Source organism: Gracilinanus agilis, chromosome 1 (assembly GCF_016433145.1).
Source record: "Gracilinanus agilis isolate LMUSP501 chromosome 1, AgileGrace, whole genome shotgun sequence".
Classification (NCBI taxonomy): domain Eukaryota; kingdom Metazoa; phylum Chordata; class Mammalia; order Didelphimorphia; family Didelphidae; genus Gracilinanus; species Gracilinanus agilis.
This window is the reverse complement of record NC_058130.1, coordinates 774,361,762-774,377,257: the sequence shown is the minus strand read 5'-3', so window position 1 is coordinate 774,377,257 and position 15,496 is coordinate 774,361,762. Positions and strand designations below refer to the sequence as shown.

General features: G+C 41.3%; 1 protein-coding gene across 2 annotated transcripts in view; it reads left to right on the top strand.

The window, feature by feature from the left end:
- PITPNB (phosphatidylinositol transfer protein beta) overlaps nt 1-15,496 on the top strand; it is an 83,778-nt gene that overhangs the window by 27,223 nt on the left and 41,059 nt on the right. For both annotated transcript variants that reach the window (XM_044674115.1, XM_044674124.1), the window contains exon 7: nt 2,718-2,801. In XM_044674115.1, coding sequence (XP_044530050.1) covers nt 2,718-2,801 — 84 coding nt within the window. The remainder of the gene's footprint in view (nt 1-2,717; nt 2,802-15,496) is intronic.

Sequence of the window (15,496 nt, the reverse complement as noted above, 5' to 3'; positions counted from 1 at the left end):
CTGTGTTTGTTATAAGCATATTGTTTATTTCAGTCCTGTCTGACTCTGTGACCTCATTTACAGTTTTCTTGGCCAAGCTACTGGAGGGGTTCACCATTTCTTTCTCCAACTCATTTTACAGATGAGGAAACTGAGGCTCACATAACTAGGAAATGTCTGAGGTTGGATTTGAACACTGGTCTTCCTTTCTCTGGGACTTGTGCTCTGTCTACTGTGCCACCTAGCAAATGCTGATGTTTTGTTAATATAGAATTGTAGAAATGAGTAAACATGGCTGGATTAATTTGATGGGATTACTAAATAGAAATAGGGGAAGAGCTATTTTTGCTACCTGGTGAAAAGGTCCTGCCTCACAGTTTAATTAAAATACCCCAGTGGCATGCATAAAGCATTTTGTACCTGTTCACATAGACGTTTTCTTGGGGTTCTAATCTGAAGATGGGACTTTTTATAGAATCTCATTAAGACATGGTGGTATACCAAAAGCATTGGAATGAAGAATTGGGAGACTAGTCCTATAAGGGCTGCCACTGATGGGGTGTCTCTTGACTTGTCTGGGCCTCAGGTTAGACTAGGGGGCTCACCTCCCTCCTTCCAGATCTTGAATCTAAAATTCATTTTGAAAAGCATCGTTGCTAATTGCTTTTAGATAAGGGCTCTATTTCATTGAGGCATAGATTTAAAGCTGGAATGGACCTCAGACATCATTTAGCCAATCCTGTCATTTTTGTAAAGAAACAGGCCTCGGTGGATAAGTGACTTGTTCAAGGTCTTGGAAGTGATAACAACAGAGCAAGGATTTGAATCCAGGTTGTCTGACTCTAAAACCAGCTCCTGACCCCTGCCCTATACTGCCTCTTACCTTTGCTTCTTTTCATTCTTTGTGCCAGCTTCTTTGCAGATGCTTTAAGAGAGGTATTGAGTTTCACTTTAAAGTAAATTAATGATGGTCAGATTCCTGTCTTGAATCAAGATGACAGCATTTTTAAAGGCTTTGTTTGGGATCAGTTTCCCAGTGACCAGTGGGGGAGGTTTACTATGACAGGGATTGAAGGGCAGCTTAGTGGCCCAGTAGATAAAGCACCTGGCCTGGAGTTGGGAGGATCTGGGTTCAAAATGGGCCCCAGTCACTTCTAAGGTCTGTCATCCTGGGCAAATCACTTATCCCTATTTGCCCAGCCCTTGCTCTTCTGTCTTAAGCTGTTACTAAGAGAGAAAGTTAAGGATTTTAAAAAACAAAATGAAAACTTAACAAAGCCAGGGACAATGATTATGCAGTTCAAAGAACTAGGAATCCAGGAGTCCAAGTTATTTATAAACATTCTTCTCCCCCACTCCCCATCTCTGAACTCATTGGTAGTTCATTGGGACTCCTTAGTTCCCCCCTGGCAGCAATTTCTATCAATGCACATTGATACCTGCTCTGCAGTTGTCATCATCATTATTTTGAAGAAGAATAGCTAGGGGGCAGCTGAGTGGCTCAGTGGATTCAGAGCCAGGTCTAGAGACAGAGGTCTTAGGTTCAAATCTAGCCTCAGACACTTCCTAGCTCTGTGACCCTGGGCAAGTCACTTTACCCCCATTGCTTAACCCTGACCACTCTTCTGCCTTAGAACCAATATGCAATATTGATTCTAAGACAGAAGTTGTGTTTTTTTAAAAAAAAGAATAGCTAGCATTTGTATAGCAACTTATGGTACACAAAGGTTTCTACAAATATTATCTCCTCTGACTTCACCACTTCAGAGGTAAGTGCTATCATCCCTATTTTATACATGAGGAAACTGAGACTGACAGAGATCCCACAGTTAGGGAATTTCTGATGCTCAGTCTGTATTCAGGCCTTCTTGATCACTAAGTCCAGCACCCTACTCCATCGTACTACCTTACCTACAACCACAGCAAGTATGAAACAGAGTTGGAGTTTGAACCAGTCCAGAGCCTCACTCCAGTCTTCTTCGCTTCTACTTAGCCTGGAGTTGAGAAATTAAATTGACTCCTGGTTGTTTCCCCATAACTGGGCTCTTGACTTTCTTTTTCTCTTGAAAATTTCTGCAATTTAAACGAGATTTTGCTGATAAAATTGGATAACGTGAATGGGATTCATTTATGAAGTTGATCTTTTTTCCCTTGTTTGTATTGGTTTTTTGTTTTTACAAAATTCATCTTCTAGTATGCCCCCACCCTCCCTCAGAGCATTCCATTATAGCAATAGTTTTTCCTTTCGTCATTTTTTTTAAAAATCAGGTCAGCATCTTGAACATGTGTGTATTATTCTCCTATACAGTGTCCTATCACCTCCCTATGAAAGACAGGAGGCGTATTTCCTATTAAAATGTATTGAAATAACTTTTTCTCTGGTTGAAAGGTTAGCCAAAGCCATTGCCTTTAAGATTATGTTTTGTACATCCTTGAAATCCTGTAAAGAACCACCGAGAGGCACTTGAAAACTATGTAGTGATGATGATCTGATTTCATTGCCATTGCTGTGCCCAAGGCCCTCACCTCATAGCCCTTAGCTGCTTTGGGACCCAAGTGGCAAAAAGACAAAATGTAGAGGGGCTTCAGGGCCTCCAAGTTTCCAAGCCAGTAAGTAGCTTAACAAATGCAATGATTATTTGGGCTTTTCATTGCCTGTCAAATGGAGAATCAAGATCAAGATAACTTGGTAATTGTGATTGGAGAGTCACAGGTCTTACTCCTTTTCTCCTCTATAGGTACATAATTTAGATCCGAACACATGGAAGACGGTTGAAATTGTCCATATTGATATTGCAGACAGAAGTCAAGTAGAACCTTCAGTAAGTATTGGGGTTGTCATTAGAAATGGCCATCTTACTGTAACTAGGCCTGGCAGCATAGTTTCAGTAATGTTACCTCACACTCTGGCTGGGCAGGGGGTGGTTGGGGTGGGTGGCTGTTTCTCTTGGGTTCTCTTCCCTCTGACTCCTGATGTGGCTTCAGTGGCAGCTGTGGTGAATTTTCCTTTTTAAAAGTATAATACTATAAAAATAGCTGAACATTTAAAGCTGATTAGGGAAAAAGAAGTTATTTGCTTTACAGAAGGATTTACTTTGAAGTTTTTTGATGCCTTTAAAGTGGGATAAAAGTATCAAGAATTAATTTCTACAGAACTTTTCAGTGACAGATCCATTATGTAAAGTGGGGGCATTTGTCTGTTACAGCACTTGCTGGGGTTGTGAAGTGACTTCAGCTTACTAATGAATTGGCTAATTTGCAGAAGCACAAAGAGCATTCTAGTGAAGACATCCTCAAATGGCCTCTTTTTTTGGACCCTCCATATCTTATTGGCCATTAGGTGTGGTGTTAGAAAATAGATTTATTCTCATTTGACAAGTTTTTGCTTTTGACCTTGTTAATCTGATGCATTTGACTTAAAACTATGCAGGAACAACTAAACTTTTAAAAACATTTAAAAAATGATATATTGAAGCTCACTCTCTTCTAATTCAGAGCACTGAAGCCTGAATCATATGGTACTTTTTTTTTCTTTGTCAAGTCTAAGCGAAGTGTAGCCCTACTGGACTTCTCTTCTATTTCTATTTTTGGTCTGTCTTATTGCATGATCTTGAACTAAACAGAAACAACTTAGAAAACAAAGTTGTGGTTTTTCCTGCTGAAATCTCCTGGTAAATGTCTTGAGCAGGAGTCCCTGGCCCTTTTGTGAGTGGGGTGAGGGCAGCTTTACTTTCCATTTGCTGGAGTTTCATGACTCCTAAGGACAGAGCAATGGACCCTGAGTCAAAGGGGGCCTTTGTGCTGAGACCTCTCAGGGGCAACTCTTGAGAGAAGTAGTGGGGCTCTGACAAGGACTGGCAGATCACAGCCAGCTGCCAGAAGACCCTTGTGTGGGAACAATAAGTTAAAAAGAATCCAGTGCAGTGGGGTTACTTATTAGGAAGTAGCTCACTTGGCTTGATCCTTTCTGATAACTTTCCATCCATCATTTCTTCACATTACCAACTAGGAGTAAAAGGATTTGGCAGGACACCCAGCAAATACAGTGTTTATTGAACCCCTGCAAGGCCTTATGTTGTAGTGTTTTGGGAAGTGCATACACGTGCAAGATGTATGTGGCTTGTACCTTATGTGGAGAAGATAGTGAATTGTCAGGGTGGTTAGGCCCTCCACCAGGGAAGATTACTACCTTCCTTTGCCTTTGTAGTGGCAGTGTTAGTGACTTGCTCTGGGAGGAGTAATGAGGAAGCTAACATCAGGCAGATTGGTCCTCATATAGTAAGTGTGATATATATAGCCAGTCACCAAGCTTTCTCGTCCTTCTAGGAACTGCTGGAGTTGGGGCAGCTCCACTATCGTGGACTTTGGTGGTCAATGTGGCATCGGAGGGAGATTTTAGAGGCTCTCAACACGTAGGCCCTAAATAAATGACCCAGAGTGTGTTGTAGGACTCCGAGGTAGAGTTGGCTTGAGGGAAGGGGAAGTTGTTCTTGAGGATGACAGGGAATGCTTTCAGGTATGGACAGAAATGAGAGGAGCAAAGATCCAGAGGAGGGAATGTAGCTAGAGTGTTAGGGGACATGAATGGAAAGACTGGTTCAGCTGGAGTGGAGGGGTTTGGGCAAAGCAGTCAGGTTGGAAAGGTGGGCTGACCTCAGATTGGCCTGTTGGGCGATGGACAGTAGTCAGACTTCCATTTTATTTTAGGGAGATTGAACTGGTCGTGGTGTGCGTGGCAAAGATTAGATAGAGCAGTAGTGTTGAACTCAATGGAAAGGGATCCCCGAAGGCCCCACATTTGACTCCGAGCACCACAAATTAATATCTTCAGTGTATTTTTATGTGTTTCGTTAAACATTAGCCAGTTACATTTTAATCTGGTGTTGGCTGCACTGGGGAGTTTTGTGGGCAGCTGCCACCAGTCTGTCACCTCAAGATTCGAGTAAAGGTGAGGGTAGGAGACTCAGGAGCTTCTTGTGACAGACCTGGGGTACAATTGAAACTATGTTCAGAGAGAAAGCCTCTGGCTTACCTAGCCCCTGGGGCCTCAGCTCGTATTCTCTGTTCTGACATACATGACTTCAGAGACAGGATTTTCTATTAGGATTTGGCCCAACAGGTTCACCTTTGAATGGTTAGTGTTTACATTGGCATTGGATTTTTATTGACAATCCTTTTATCAGTCCACTTTTGTGTTTTACTCCTAAATAACTTCTTTGACTACTTTGGCCCCAGTTTGGGTCTGGTAGACAAAACATGATTAGGAGGGAACTCTGAGTGACCAGTCTACAGCCGCCACCTTAGAGCCTCCCATCTGCAAGTCGGTTTGTGGCGGAGAGGAGGGGAACAGACCTTGAGTGCTGAACAGATGGGTCAGATTCTGAATTAGAGTGGAGTGAGTATACCCTAGAACCTCATTGGTGAAGACATGGCATGAGTGCAGACCTGGACACTGGGGGAGCTGTTTGGTTCTCCCTCTTCCTAGTGCCCTAGAACATTTTTTGCATGTCTTACCCTTTTGTCCAGCTGCCCAAAGCGAGCACTTTCTCCCTCAGCTCTCTCTGGTAATGCTGGGGCTCACCAACAGCTTGAATTTGCCTTCTGGGCACTTGAACTTGTTAAAGGTTCACCAACATTGCCCTAGAACCTGCTTTTGTTAATGCCCCAGCCGATATTAATGTTGAATTATTTTTGTCTTAATTTATGTTGAAAATGAAATACTTCAATTATATTCTTAAGAATACTTTTATGATAAGGTTAAAGAATAGCACTTGAAGGTTCGGGGTGCTAAGGAATGTTGGACATTGCTCTGGCTAACCTCACTGCCCTTCCTTTTAGAGGTAGTGTATGCTCATTTCAGTCATGTCTGACTCTTCATGATTCCATTTGGGGTTTTCTTGGCAGAGATACTAAAGTGGTTTGCCATTTTACAGATGAGGAAAGTAAGGCAAACAGTGACTTGCTCAGGATCACCATTAAGTGTCCAAGACCAGATTTGAACTCAGAAAGATATCTTTCTGAGACAAGGCTGACGCTATCCACTGGGCCACCTGGCTGCCATTTTTATAGATGAAGAAACTTCAAGTCAATACTTACTAGGAGTTTACTGTGTGGGAGACCCTGAGCTAGGCTTGGTGGAGTACAGAGACCAAAAGGATACAACCTCTGTCCCCAAAGAGCCTTTGCTGTCTTTGTGTCACTAGAAGCTCGGCTAATAAGTACGAGGTATTTGGAGGAGGAATGGGGAAGAACATGTCTTCCCTCCTTCCACCCCCCATCCCCCCAACCCCCCCAAATTGTAGCATAAAAGCTCTTGGCAGCATGTAAGAGTAGAAAACTTGAGATGGACTTCAGATGTATGAAGTGCTTTAGAACTTTCAAGAACTTGAGCTATTAATAATAAGTGTTACATTCTTCCAAGAGTTTAAAGAAACCAGAACTTAAAAGTTGAGTTTGATTCATTTCACTCCATCTTGTGGTCATTTTCTGTCATTGCAGATGAATTTTTCAAACTATTTGTATCCCAAGGTTTTATTTCAAGTCACAGTGCTGACTCCTTTGGACCTAGAACCCCGTGATGCTGCTGGTGTCCCAGAAAAGCTATTCTAGACTTTCTTGGTTATGGGGATGGGATCATGCAGAACCATGCATATCTTGGACATCTTCCCTTGGCTCTTATCCCAGCCTAATCCTCCCTCTAGTCACCAGGGGCTTGCAGATGGTCTGCAAAGAGTACAAAGATTGATGCTGTCAGAACGATTGTTCATGATCCTATGATCGTGGGAACTTTGGGGGATTTTCCCTTCTTGGATATGCAGGAGCATTGGGAAACTTGGGGCTTCTGATGGCTGGAGCCTCAGGATGCTTACTAACAGGCTGATCCAAAATAAGCACCTGAGTAGTGTTTTTTTTTTTTTTTTTTGGATCTGATCAGTTGGACTTAAAATGCCTTTATCTCATTTAGCCTTAATTTTCCATATCTACAAAATGGGAATACTAATGACATCCTTGTACTGTTAAATCTCAGAGTTGTAAGAATCAAGTCAGAGAATGTGTGTGAATGAATAGAACTTGGTAAAGTGCTGGAAGTTGATAAGGGACCTTGGAAAGACCTACTTGAGTAGTTAGAAAATTTAGGTTGTGGAGTTCCGCACTAAGATGGCCACAGAGTAGAAGCAAGGGTCTTCTCACCACCAACCAATATAAAGCGCCTCAAAAGGACAAAAATCAAAATTAGATGAGCGAAGGGGCTCTACTGGAGGATGCAGCCTTGAAGATAGGCAGGGTTTGGGCATTTCCACCCTATAAGGGGGTAAAATTACTCCTACCAAAGTGCTGATCACTCCTCCCATGCTCCACCTACAGCACCAGAGTCAGAGGGACAATCTCTAGGAAAATTTAGGTTGCATTCCTGGGGCTGATATTTAATAACTTGTGATCTTAGGTAACCCTAAATCTCTAAATTGGGTTTATCATGTTTACCCCACCTGCTGCACATTTATTATCTACCTTCCATTATGAGGTAGGTCCTGAGGATTCTAGGGCAAAACAGGGTGGGCCCTGTCTTTAAAGGTTTGAGATTCTCTTGGGGGTGGGGGTAGGGAGATAGGGCATGTAATGGATTAGTGTGATACAAGCTGAGGAGTGGAGTGGGCAAAGCTTAGATAAGATTAAGTGATGTAGAAATACTGGAGGAGGTGGATGGATGGATGGATAGGTGGGGAGGCAGATAGATAGATCAGAGAAGTCTTTTCTGAAGGTGAGGCAACTGAACTAAGCTCAGAAGGTGGGAGGAGCAACCTCTAGTCAGAGGAGAGAGGGACTGGCAGCTCCTGGGTGGAGGGCACAGCTTGGGGTAGGAAGGTGGGAACCACCCACTTCTGAAAACAGCCTGTGGGCAACCCAGTTTGGTAGGAATGTTGAGTGTCTGAAAGGGAGACTGAGCAAGAACTGCACCGGAAGGTTAGAAGCAGATCGAGGAGGCAAAGGGGCTTTTATTTTATCTGTGAAGCCTGGGAGATGACAGGCAGAACTGTGCTTTAGATCATGCTGACGGCTCCCAGAGCATTGAGTGCCTGGCGTGCTAGAGACGCGAGCCCTGTGTTTCTGAGATCCACTCATTGGAACCTTCAGTTGTGCCAGGTTCCGTATTCATAAATCGCTCATTCTGAAAGGCTACAGACAAGCAACTGTTTCTCGCTCTCTTCTTTCTGTTTGTAGATTGCTAAGAGTTCAGAAACCCTGGATCCTTACTAATGCAAGAGGAGTGGACCAGGGCTTCTGCCTAAAACACTCTTCTCTGTTTTTGTTTTCCATTTTCAATTGGGCCATGAATTGACTTGCGCAGTTTCCTCCTTTAGCAGGAAGCATTTTGAATTGGACATTACCTGCTGGTAGAGACTTAGGAAGGTGTCCTCAGGAGTGTGGTCTGAGTTACTTACTGTAGCTTAAGAAGGAAGGAGCAGAGTGATTATTCTTTCAATTTAGACCATCTCTGAAGGCTTCCTGTTTGCAAGGAATTGAGTGGGTGATGGCTTTCACGTGATATGCCCTTTATATTTATGCTGTTTTATTTCTACAAGTTTTAGTGTCATTTGCAAATGATCAAGTGTTTTTTTATGTCAAATTCAGGAGTATTTAGGGTTCATGGTTAGATGAAAATATAATTTGATTCAAGATTGATAACATTCCATGGCAAAATATGAAGTTTTTAAAAGATTTTCATTTCAAAAGTTGTAATTGATATGTAATCAAAATAGAAAATTGGGAATTCTTTAGAGGTTCTGATGAAATAAACATGCCTAACCTCCGACTCGCTTCCCAAATGTTCACAATCAATTCTTTTGCCATCTGCTTCTGCTTTTTTAAAGGTATAAATTTAAACCTGGCCCCTTTTAATCATCTCCAGCACTTTGTCTAAGTAGCTTTACATACTTTGTATACAAAAGTCACTTCCCAGGAGAGGGAGAGTCTTTAAAGTGTGAGCAGAAGTGTATACCCGATTCACATCAGAGAATCCGCCGTTTGGGAAACTAATTTGAAAGAAAATGAGAAGAGACCCCAAAGAAATTGAAACCGTATTTTTGGTATGTATGTACAGTGAGAAGAAAGTATATCAGTTTTGCTGTGGTATAGCTTTCATGATTTTATTTTGAGGATTGCCATTTTTTAAGTAGCATTAGTGTTTTATTCAGATGATTAAAACCTTATAAAATGATGCAACATTATGCAATTAATCCTGGATAATAGTGATAGCTAACTTTTATGAAGTGCCCACTATGTGGCAGGTACTGTGCCTAAGTACTTTACAAATATGATATCATTTGCCCCTCACACGAAAGGGAAGTAGGTTGTGTTATTATCTCCATTTCCCAAATGAGGAAACTGAGGCATGCAGAGGTCATTAAGTGACTTGCCAAGCCAAGCCTGGTTCTGGACTTTCTTTGACTTCTTTCTTCTTTCTGAGAGCTCACCCCTCCCTCTTATCCTTCCCTCTTTCCTTCCCTCTTTTCTTGTCCCAGACACACTTAACATCACCAGTGGTCATGGATCTAATGACTGGGCTGTGGTACATTTATGATCATGCATCTATGTGGGAATTTGTAAAAAGGAAGTTGGGGCGTGGTTTTAGAGGTGGACCCAGATCCCTTCTTTTGTAGATAAGGAAACAGATCTAAACAGGAACAGGTGCTCATTGGACTAGGGGAACAAGGACAAAACTGTCTGCTCTTGAGCTTATATTTTAGCAAGGGAAAGAATGTATGTACATGTAGGGAGGCGTATGTACATGTAGGGAGGCCTGAGCATCTTGGGACAAAGAAAGTGGATGTAGGAAATGAGATTGAACTGAGGTTTCACGGGAACTAGAGATGATAGAGTCAGCTGTGTACCTACAGAACAGCCCATTGCAGGGCCACCACCCAGGTGTAAGGGGTCTGGCCAATTTGGCCCAAGGGTTAGTGTATGATGGGGAGGGGTGGTGGGCTGGGGATGTAGTTTAGAACCAGATTGCCAAAGGCATTAAATATGCCCAAGGAGTTTGTAGTTGGTCCAGAGGGCCTTGGAGTCATGGGAGCTTTTTGAGCAGGGGAATGATGACGTGGACAGATCTGTGCCTCAGAAATATTGTGTGGGCAGCTTTTTATATCACAAAATTCAACTAACCTAGAAGTCAGTTGAACAAAATGCACTTAATATTATTGCATCGGAATTCTTTCAAAACTGTGATTAAGAGAAAATGGAGATCAAAAGAGACATTTATGTATTTAGCCAATAAAGGATGGGGAAACTGACCAGGAAAGTGCTCACTTTTGGACCATTCCAAGTATCAGAAGAAAAGTTAATTTGGGAATTTCTGCTCCTGGCCTTGGCCTGTTCCCTTTATAATGAATCACTCAAGCTTATTTCCATTGCATCATGCAAGGTGACCTCGACCAGATGGAGTACTAAACCAGCAGAACATCTCTGATGACTTCTTAGGAAGGATGATGGTGTTTGACATTTGGTTCTCTGATACCCTTCTGCCATTGAAGCCTTGTCCTTTATGATTGGTTTTGTTTGAGTGGATAGATAGTGGTCCTTGGCTAGCAGGCAGCAGAAATTTTTTATTTGTATTCAAAAAAGCACATGTGGACCCAGTATTATAAAACTGTTTGTCATGATCCTCCATTTCTTATGTTATGATTTGGAGGGAAATGTAGGTCTCTCTCTTGGATTGACTTTTCTGTTCTGAATGCTGGCTCTTAACTTTGTTTCACATAAACAAAATAGCAAATAAAGCCTTTGGGCCTTAGATTCAAAAATAAAGTTTGTTTGTTGACTTAATCTTCCTGCCCAAAAGTTCAAATTACCAAATGTCCCATTGAATTCTATGGTGACTGTTTTGGCCAGAAGCATTCTGAACCTTTCTGAGCAGTTCATTGTTTGAGTCTTCTGAAGTTCCAGCTGACTTTGAAAGTTTAACAAAAGACATACATGATTTTGCATTCCCATTAAAAAAAACAACATGTTAGCCTTTTCTCCATCATTCCATTATTTGATTACAGCAAACTAGCAGTCGGTACTATTCGTTACTTAATTTCCTCAAGATTTGAGTATAATTTAGTTCAAACCTGTATGTAAACAAGTTCTTGCTTTTTCTGCACAAATCTCCTTGTGCTTACTTTTTTCTCTGACTCTTGCCTTTGAAAAGTGGGTAGTTCTGCTGCTTAGGTTCATTTGCTTAGGAAGTGGGAACTTGGGTCATGTCATAGGCATGCAGTTTCTAACTCTTTGTGACATACAGTACTTTAAACTGTCTTCACGAGGAAGAAGAATCATCGATAACATTGGTCTTACCTCGTGATTGTTGACTTTTGGTTATAGATATTGGTGGGGTTTTCCCTCTCTAAAATTGCTTTGTAACACTTAAAAGGTCTAATTTTATCATTTAGTCACCATGTCTGACTTCATGACCCCTTTTTGGGGTTTTCTTGGCAAAGATACTGAAGTACTTTGTTATTTCCTCCTCCAGCTCATTTCACAGATGAGCAACTGAGGCAAACAGTTAAGTGATTTGCCCAGGGCAACACAGCTAGTAAGTTTATGAGACCGAATTTGAACTGAGGTCTTCCTGACTCCAAGTCTAGCATTACAACCTTTGCACCACCTAGCCACCCAGAGAGGTTTAAATGGAAGAAAACTTAAGTCGTGTCGTGGACTGTGGCCCAGGTTGTAGGCATTAACTCTTGCTTCTGCTGTTCAGACATTGGTGTGGTATTTGGTTTAGGAAAGACTTTAGGTTTTTAGTGGGTAGTTTTTATTTGTGACCTCTTTGATTCCTCAAGATGTGCTTTCTTCTCCTTTGCTATGTACTGAGCTCTGAAAAGAACTTTACCCTGTACCTGGCTGGAGTCCGGCAGGGCTAAAGTATCACACCTTTTTTTCTTTTGCTAGTGAGATTTCTTTGAGAATCAACATTAAAATTCAGGATTCTATGCTGAAACTTAGTAATATTCATGCTCACAGGTAAGCTCAGAAATTTGTGCTTTTGTGAGTTGATGATGATTTCTGACCCAACCCCTACATAAGGTATATGACAACTCTTTAAAATTGCAGATCAAAAGCTAGCATTTCTATAGCACTTTAAGGTGGCCTTCCCTGGGTCCTAGGCAAAAGTGAGCAAATTGATTTCCCTTTAAAAAGAAATTTCAAAAGTCCCAGAATATTTGACTGATAACCTTTGATTTCTGACTTCTGGTCAATGTCTGACTTACCCTGAGGAAGTTTGACAGTGCCCTCTGGTGGGAAAGGTGGGGAGTTGTTTGCTTCAACCTGAGCCTCTTAAATGGAGTTTTTCTCTTCATGATCTTTCCCAGACATTTATTTGTACAGAATACCTTCTTGGAACTCACTAGACTTCTTGATTACTTTAATATTGACACAGAATTGGGAGAAAATCATTAAGAGTTGACTTAATAATCAGTAGGCAGCTCCTCTTTTCAGGTTTTATTGCAAATATTGTTGGACGGAGGTACAAAAAGGATACTTGGTTCGGAGAGTGTGTTTTTGCTGAACCATCTTCACCAGCAACTTATTATGTTTAAAATTCAGAAATTTAATGTTAAATATCGAAGTAAATAACTAACCTTGTTTAGGGACTATTTTAAGTAAAGGTTAGTACATTTATGTAGGCACTGCCTAAGCTCCCATCAGGATTCTTTTGTCCATTCCTGCTTATCCACTTTTCCTCATTTGGCTTTTAAAGTTTCATCAGTATAGAACTTGAAATATGTAGTCTTTGATGAGAGAGGGCAAAAACATACCGTGATTTGGTTATTTTTAAGTTAGTCAAATTCTTTTTGGGGAATGTAAGAATTTTTAAAAATAGGGCATTTCATTGACCTCCCCTCTTTGTGAATAGTGGCTGCTCTTGGTTAAGCACCTTTTGCTTGTCTTGATTTTGAAATACGTGAGTGACTTGTAAGTAAGAAGGCTAAATTTGTCAGAGCTTGAAATTCCAGGAGATTGTTTGTAATCTGTTCATGGGCCTCAGCTCTTGCCTATGAAACTCACTGGACCTAGGAACCAGTGCTTATTTTCTTAGTTTCTGATGCTGTTGCTACTAAGTGTATGCTACTTGCACATAAAAATTGCTGTTGTCACCAGTGGAAGAGGGTCAATCAAGACATGTATCTCATTCTAGAGTAGCAAGCAGTTGATTTTCAGACGTATAGGGAGAGGAAAAGGGAGGATTTGCCCATTCCCCCCCCTTCCCCCCCCCCCCAGTAATTTGGGAATTGAAAATTAATTATGGTTGTGGACACCCAGAGAAATGGACAGACATCCAGATGCCTGGTTATAATGTGTGATGTGGAAGAGACTTTTTAGGTTAATAATGGAGTGAACCTTTGGGCGATGTCTTGTGGTGGTTCTATCCCTAACTTCTTTAGGGACATCTTCTAGAATATATATCTTTTAAAAAATCTTTTCCTTCCATCTTGAAATCAAAACTAAGTATTGGTTCCTAGGCAGTGGAGGTTAAGCGACTTGCCTCTAGGGTCACATAGCTAGGCATACCCTTTCTTTTAATAAACTCAGTATAAAAGACAGCATATAAAGATCAGAACTTTGCTAGGACAGCAGATGAGAGAATTTAATACTTTACAAATGATTGACAAAAGGCAGTTTTGGGGTCACTTTGATTTACATGCAGGTTTTCAGGATTTAGCAGAGTATGATAACATGCTTCACACTTGGGAGAACAAAGAGTGGGATATTACATTCAGGTAGGAATTGATTTCCTTCCTGTTCAGGAGACTGAAGCTATGTACTCACATGTGACTCGTATGCAAGATGCCAATTGTAAAAAGAGTGTATAGAACCGGCTAGGCAGTAACTGGGCAGCTGGTGGGCAAACTGCAGATTGTCACGACTTTGTCTCTCTTCCTGCATCAGGTTTTTAAAACCCACTGTAGCAATATTTTCTAAGTTTCCTGGCTAGCCATAGAGTTTTCAAGTTTGCACCAGCCAGCCTAACAATGCTGCATTTTATTTTATTTTATTTTTTAACCCTTTTCTATCTTAGTAAGATAGAATGGCAAGGGCTTTGCAAATGGGATTAGTGTCTTACCCAGGGACCACATAGGTAGGAAGTGTCTGAGGCCAGATTGGATCCCAGGTCTTCCCAAGTCCAGACCTGATACTCTATTTTCTGTGCTACTTAGCTGTCCCAATGATGCTGCATTTTAGAGGTGAGGGAACTGAAGCCCAGAGAAGGAATGACTGGGTTCACAGGCAGTGAGTAGCAAAGCTATCTCCCCACTTTGTGAGAATCAGATGCAATAACATGTGTAAAGCACTCTGTATCCATTGTGCAGTGCTATAGAAATGTGTGGTATTAAAACTAGGACTAGATATTCATGGGATCCCCCTTCCCAAGCCTCTGTTCCCATTTCTACCTGTCAGTTTCCCTCATCTTCAAGAGAAAACCTGATTTCTTCGCAGTTGAGAGTCTTTCCTAGGCTCTTCCTTTGTCCTGCTGGCTTTTGAGTCCTTTTACCCCTGAGCCTTTGTGCATATCCTCTGTAAAATAGGAATAAGACCTGCTTACTTCACAGGGTTGTTGGGAAAATTCAGTGAAGTAATGACTCTCAAGGGATTTGCAAACCTAAAAGGGTATTACAAATGTGAGCATTTACAACTGATGTTGAGAGAACAGTTGGCTGACAGGAGTGCAAGGACTTAGAATAACTTGATGCTTTCACATTTTCCTTGTAAACACAGGCCCTTGGAGAGAAAGGTGTGGCTTGGTTTTTATTTTTACACTAGTATTTTTGAAATAAAATTACTGTTTAAAAAGAGCCTACATGATGCTTTCCTTTTGAAATCTTTATTTTCAGCCCTGTAGTACACACACATATCTGATTTTTGTGAAAAATAGCACTCCCAATGCCATCACAGGTTTTTAGCATCTTGTGTCTTCAGAAATCTGAGCTTCCTGTGGGAAAGCTTCATTGGAAAGGGAGGTTCTAAAAGGCTAGTGAAGCTCATACCTTCTGGAAGGGCAACAAGCCCCTCTGGTCATGGCTGGCTTTAGCCTTATTACAAATCACCTTCTGTGCCATTTGTCAAATTTACACCCTGTGACCATCAAAAGGGCTGCTCAGTTTCTCAGTTACTATTTCCCATGAAATATTTCAGTACTTTGAATTTAATAAATAGAATAGATTCACTCCTGGTGTGTAACAGTATCTCTGATGGGATGTTGTCCAGAGCCCCAGACTCATTTCCTGACCGTCAGGTCACGTACGCTTCTTGATGATGAGCATTCTTTGGGCCTCATCTGTTCTGAAGAATTGAATAGAACAGTTGCTTGACAATGTTGAATCTGATGACTTAGCTTGCTAACATTCAGTGAGGTATGTGCTTTTTAATATGAAATAGACTCTGTCCACAACAGGAGAATCACTAGTGCTGCAGGCATGTCCTAATTTAGTTGTGAGATAAATGCTGTTGTACAACAGGGAACAAAATTATC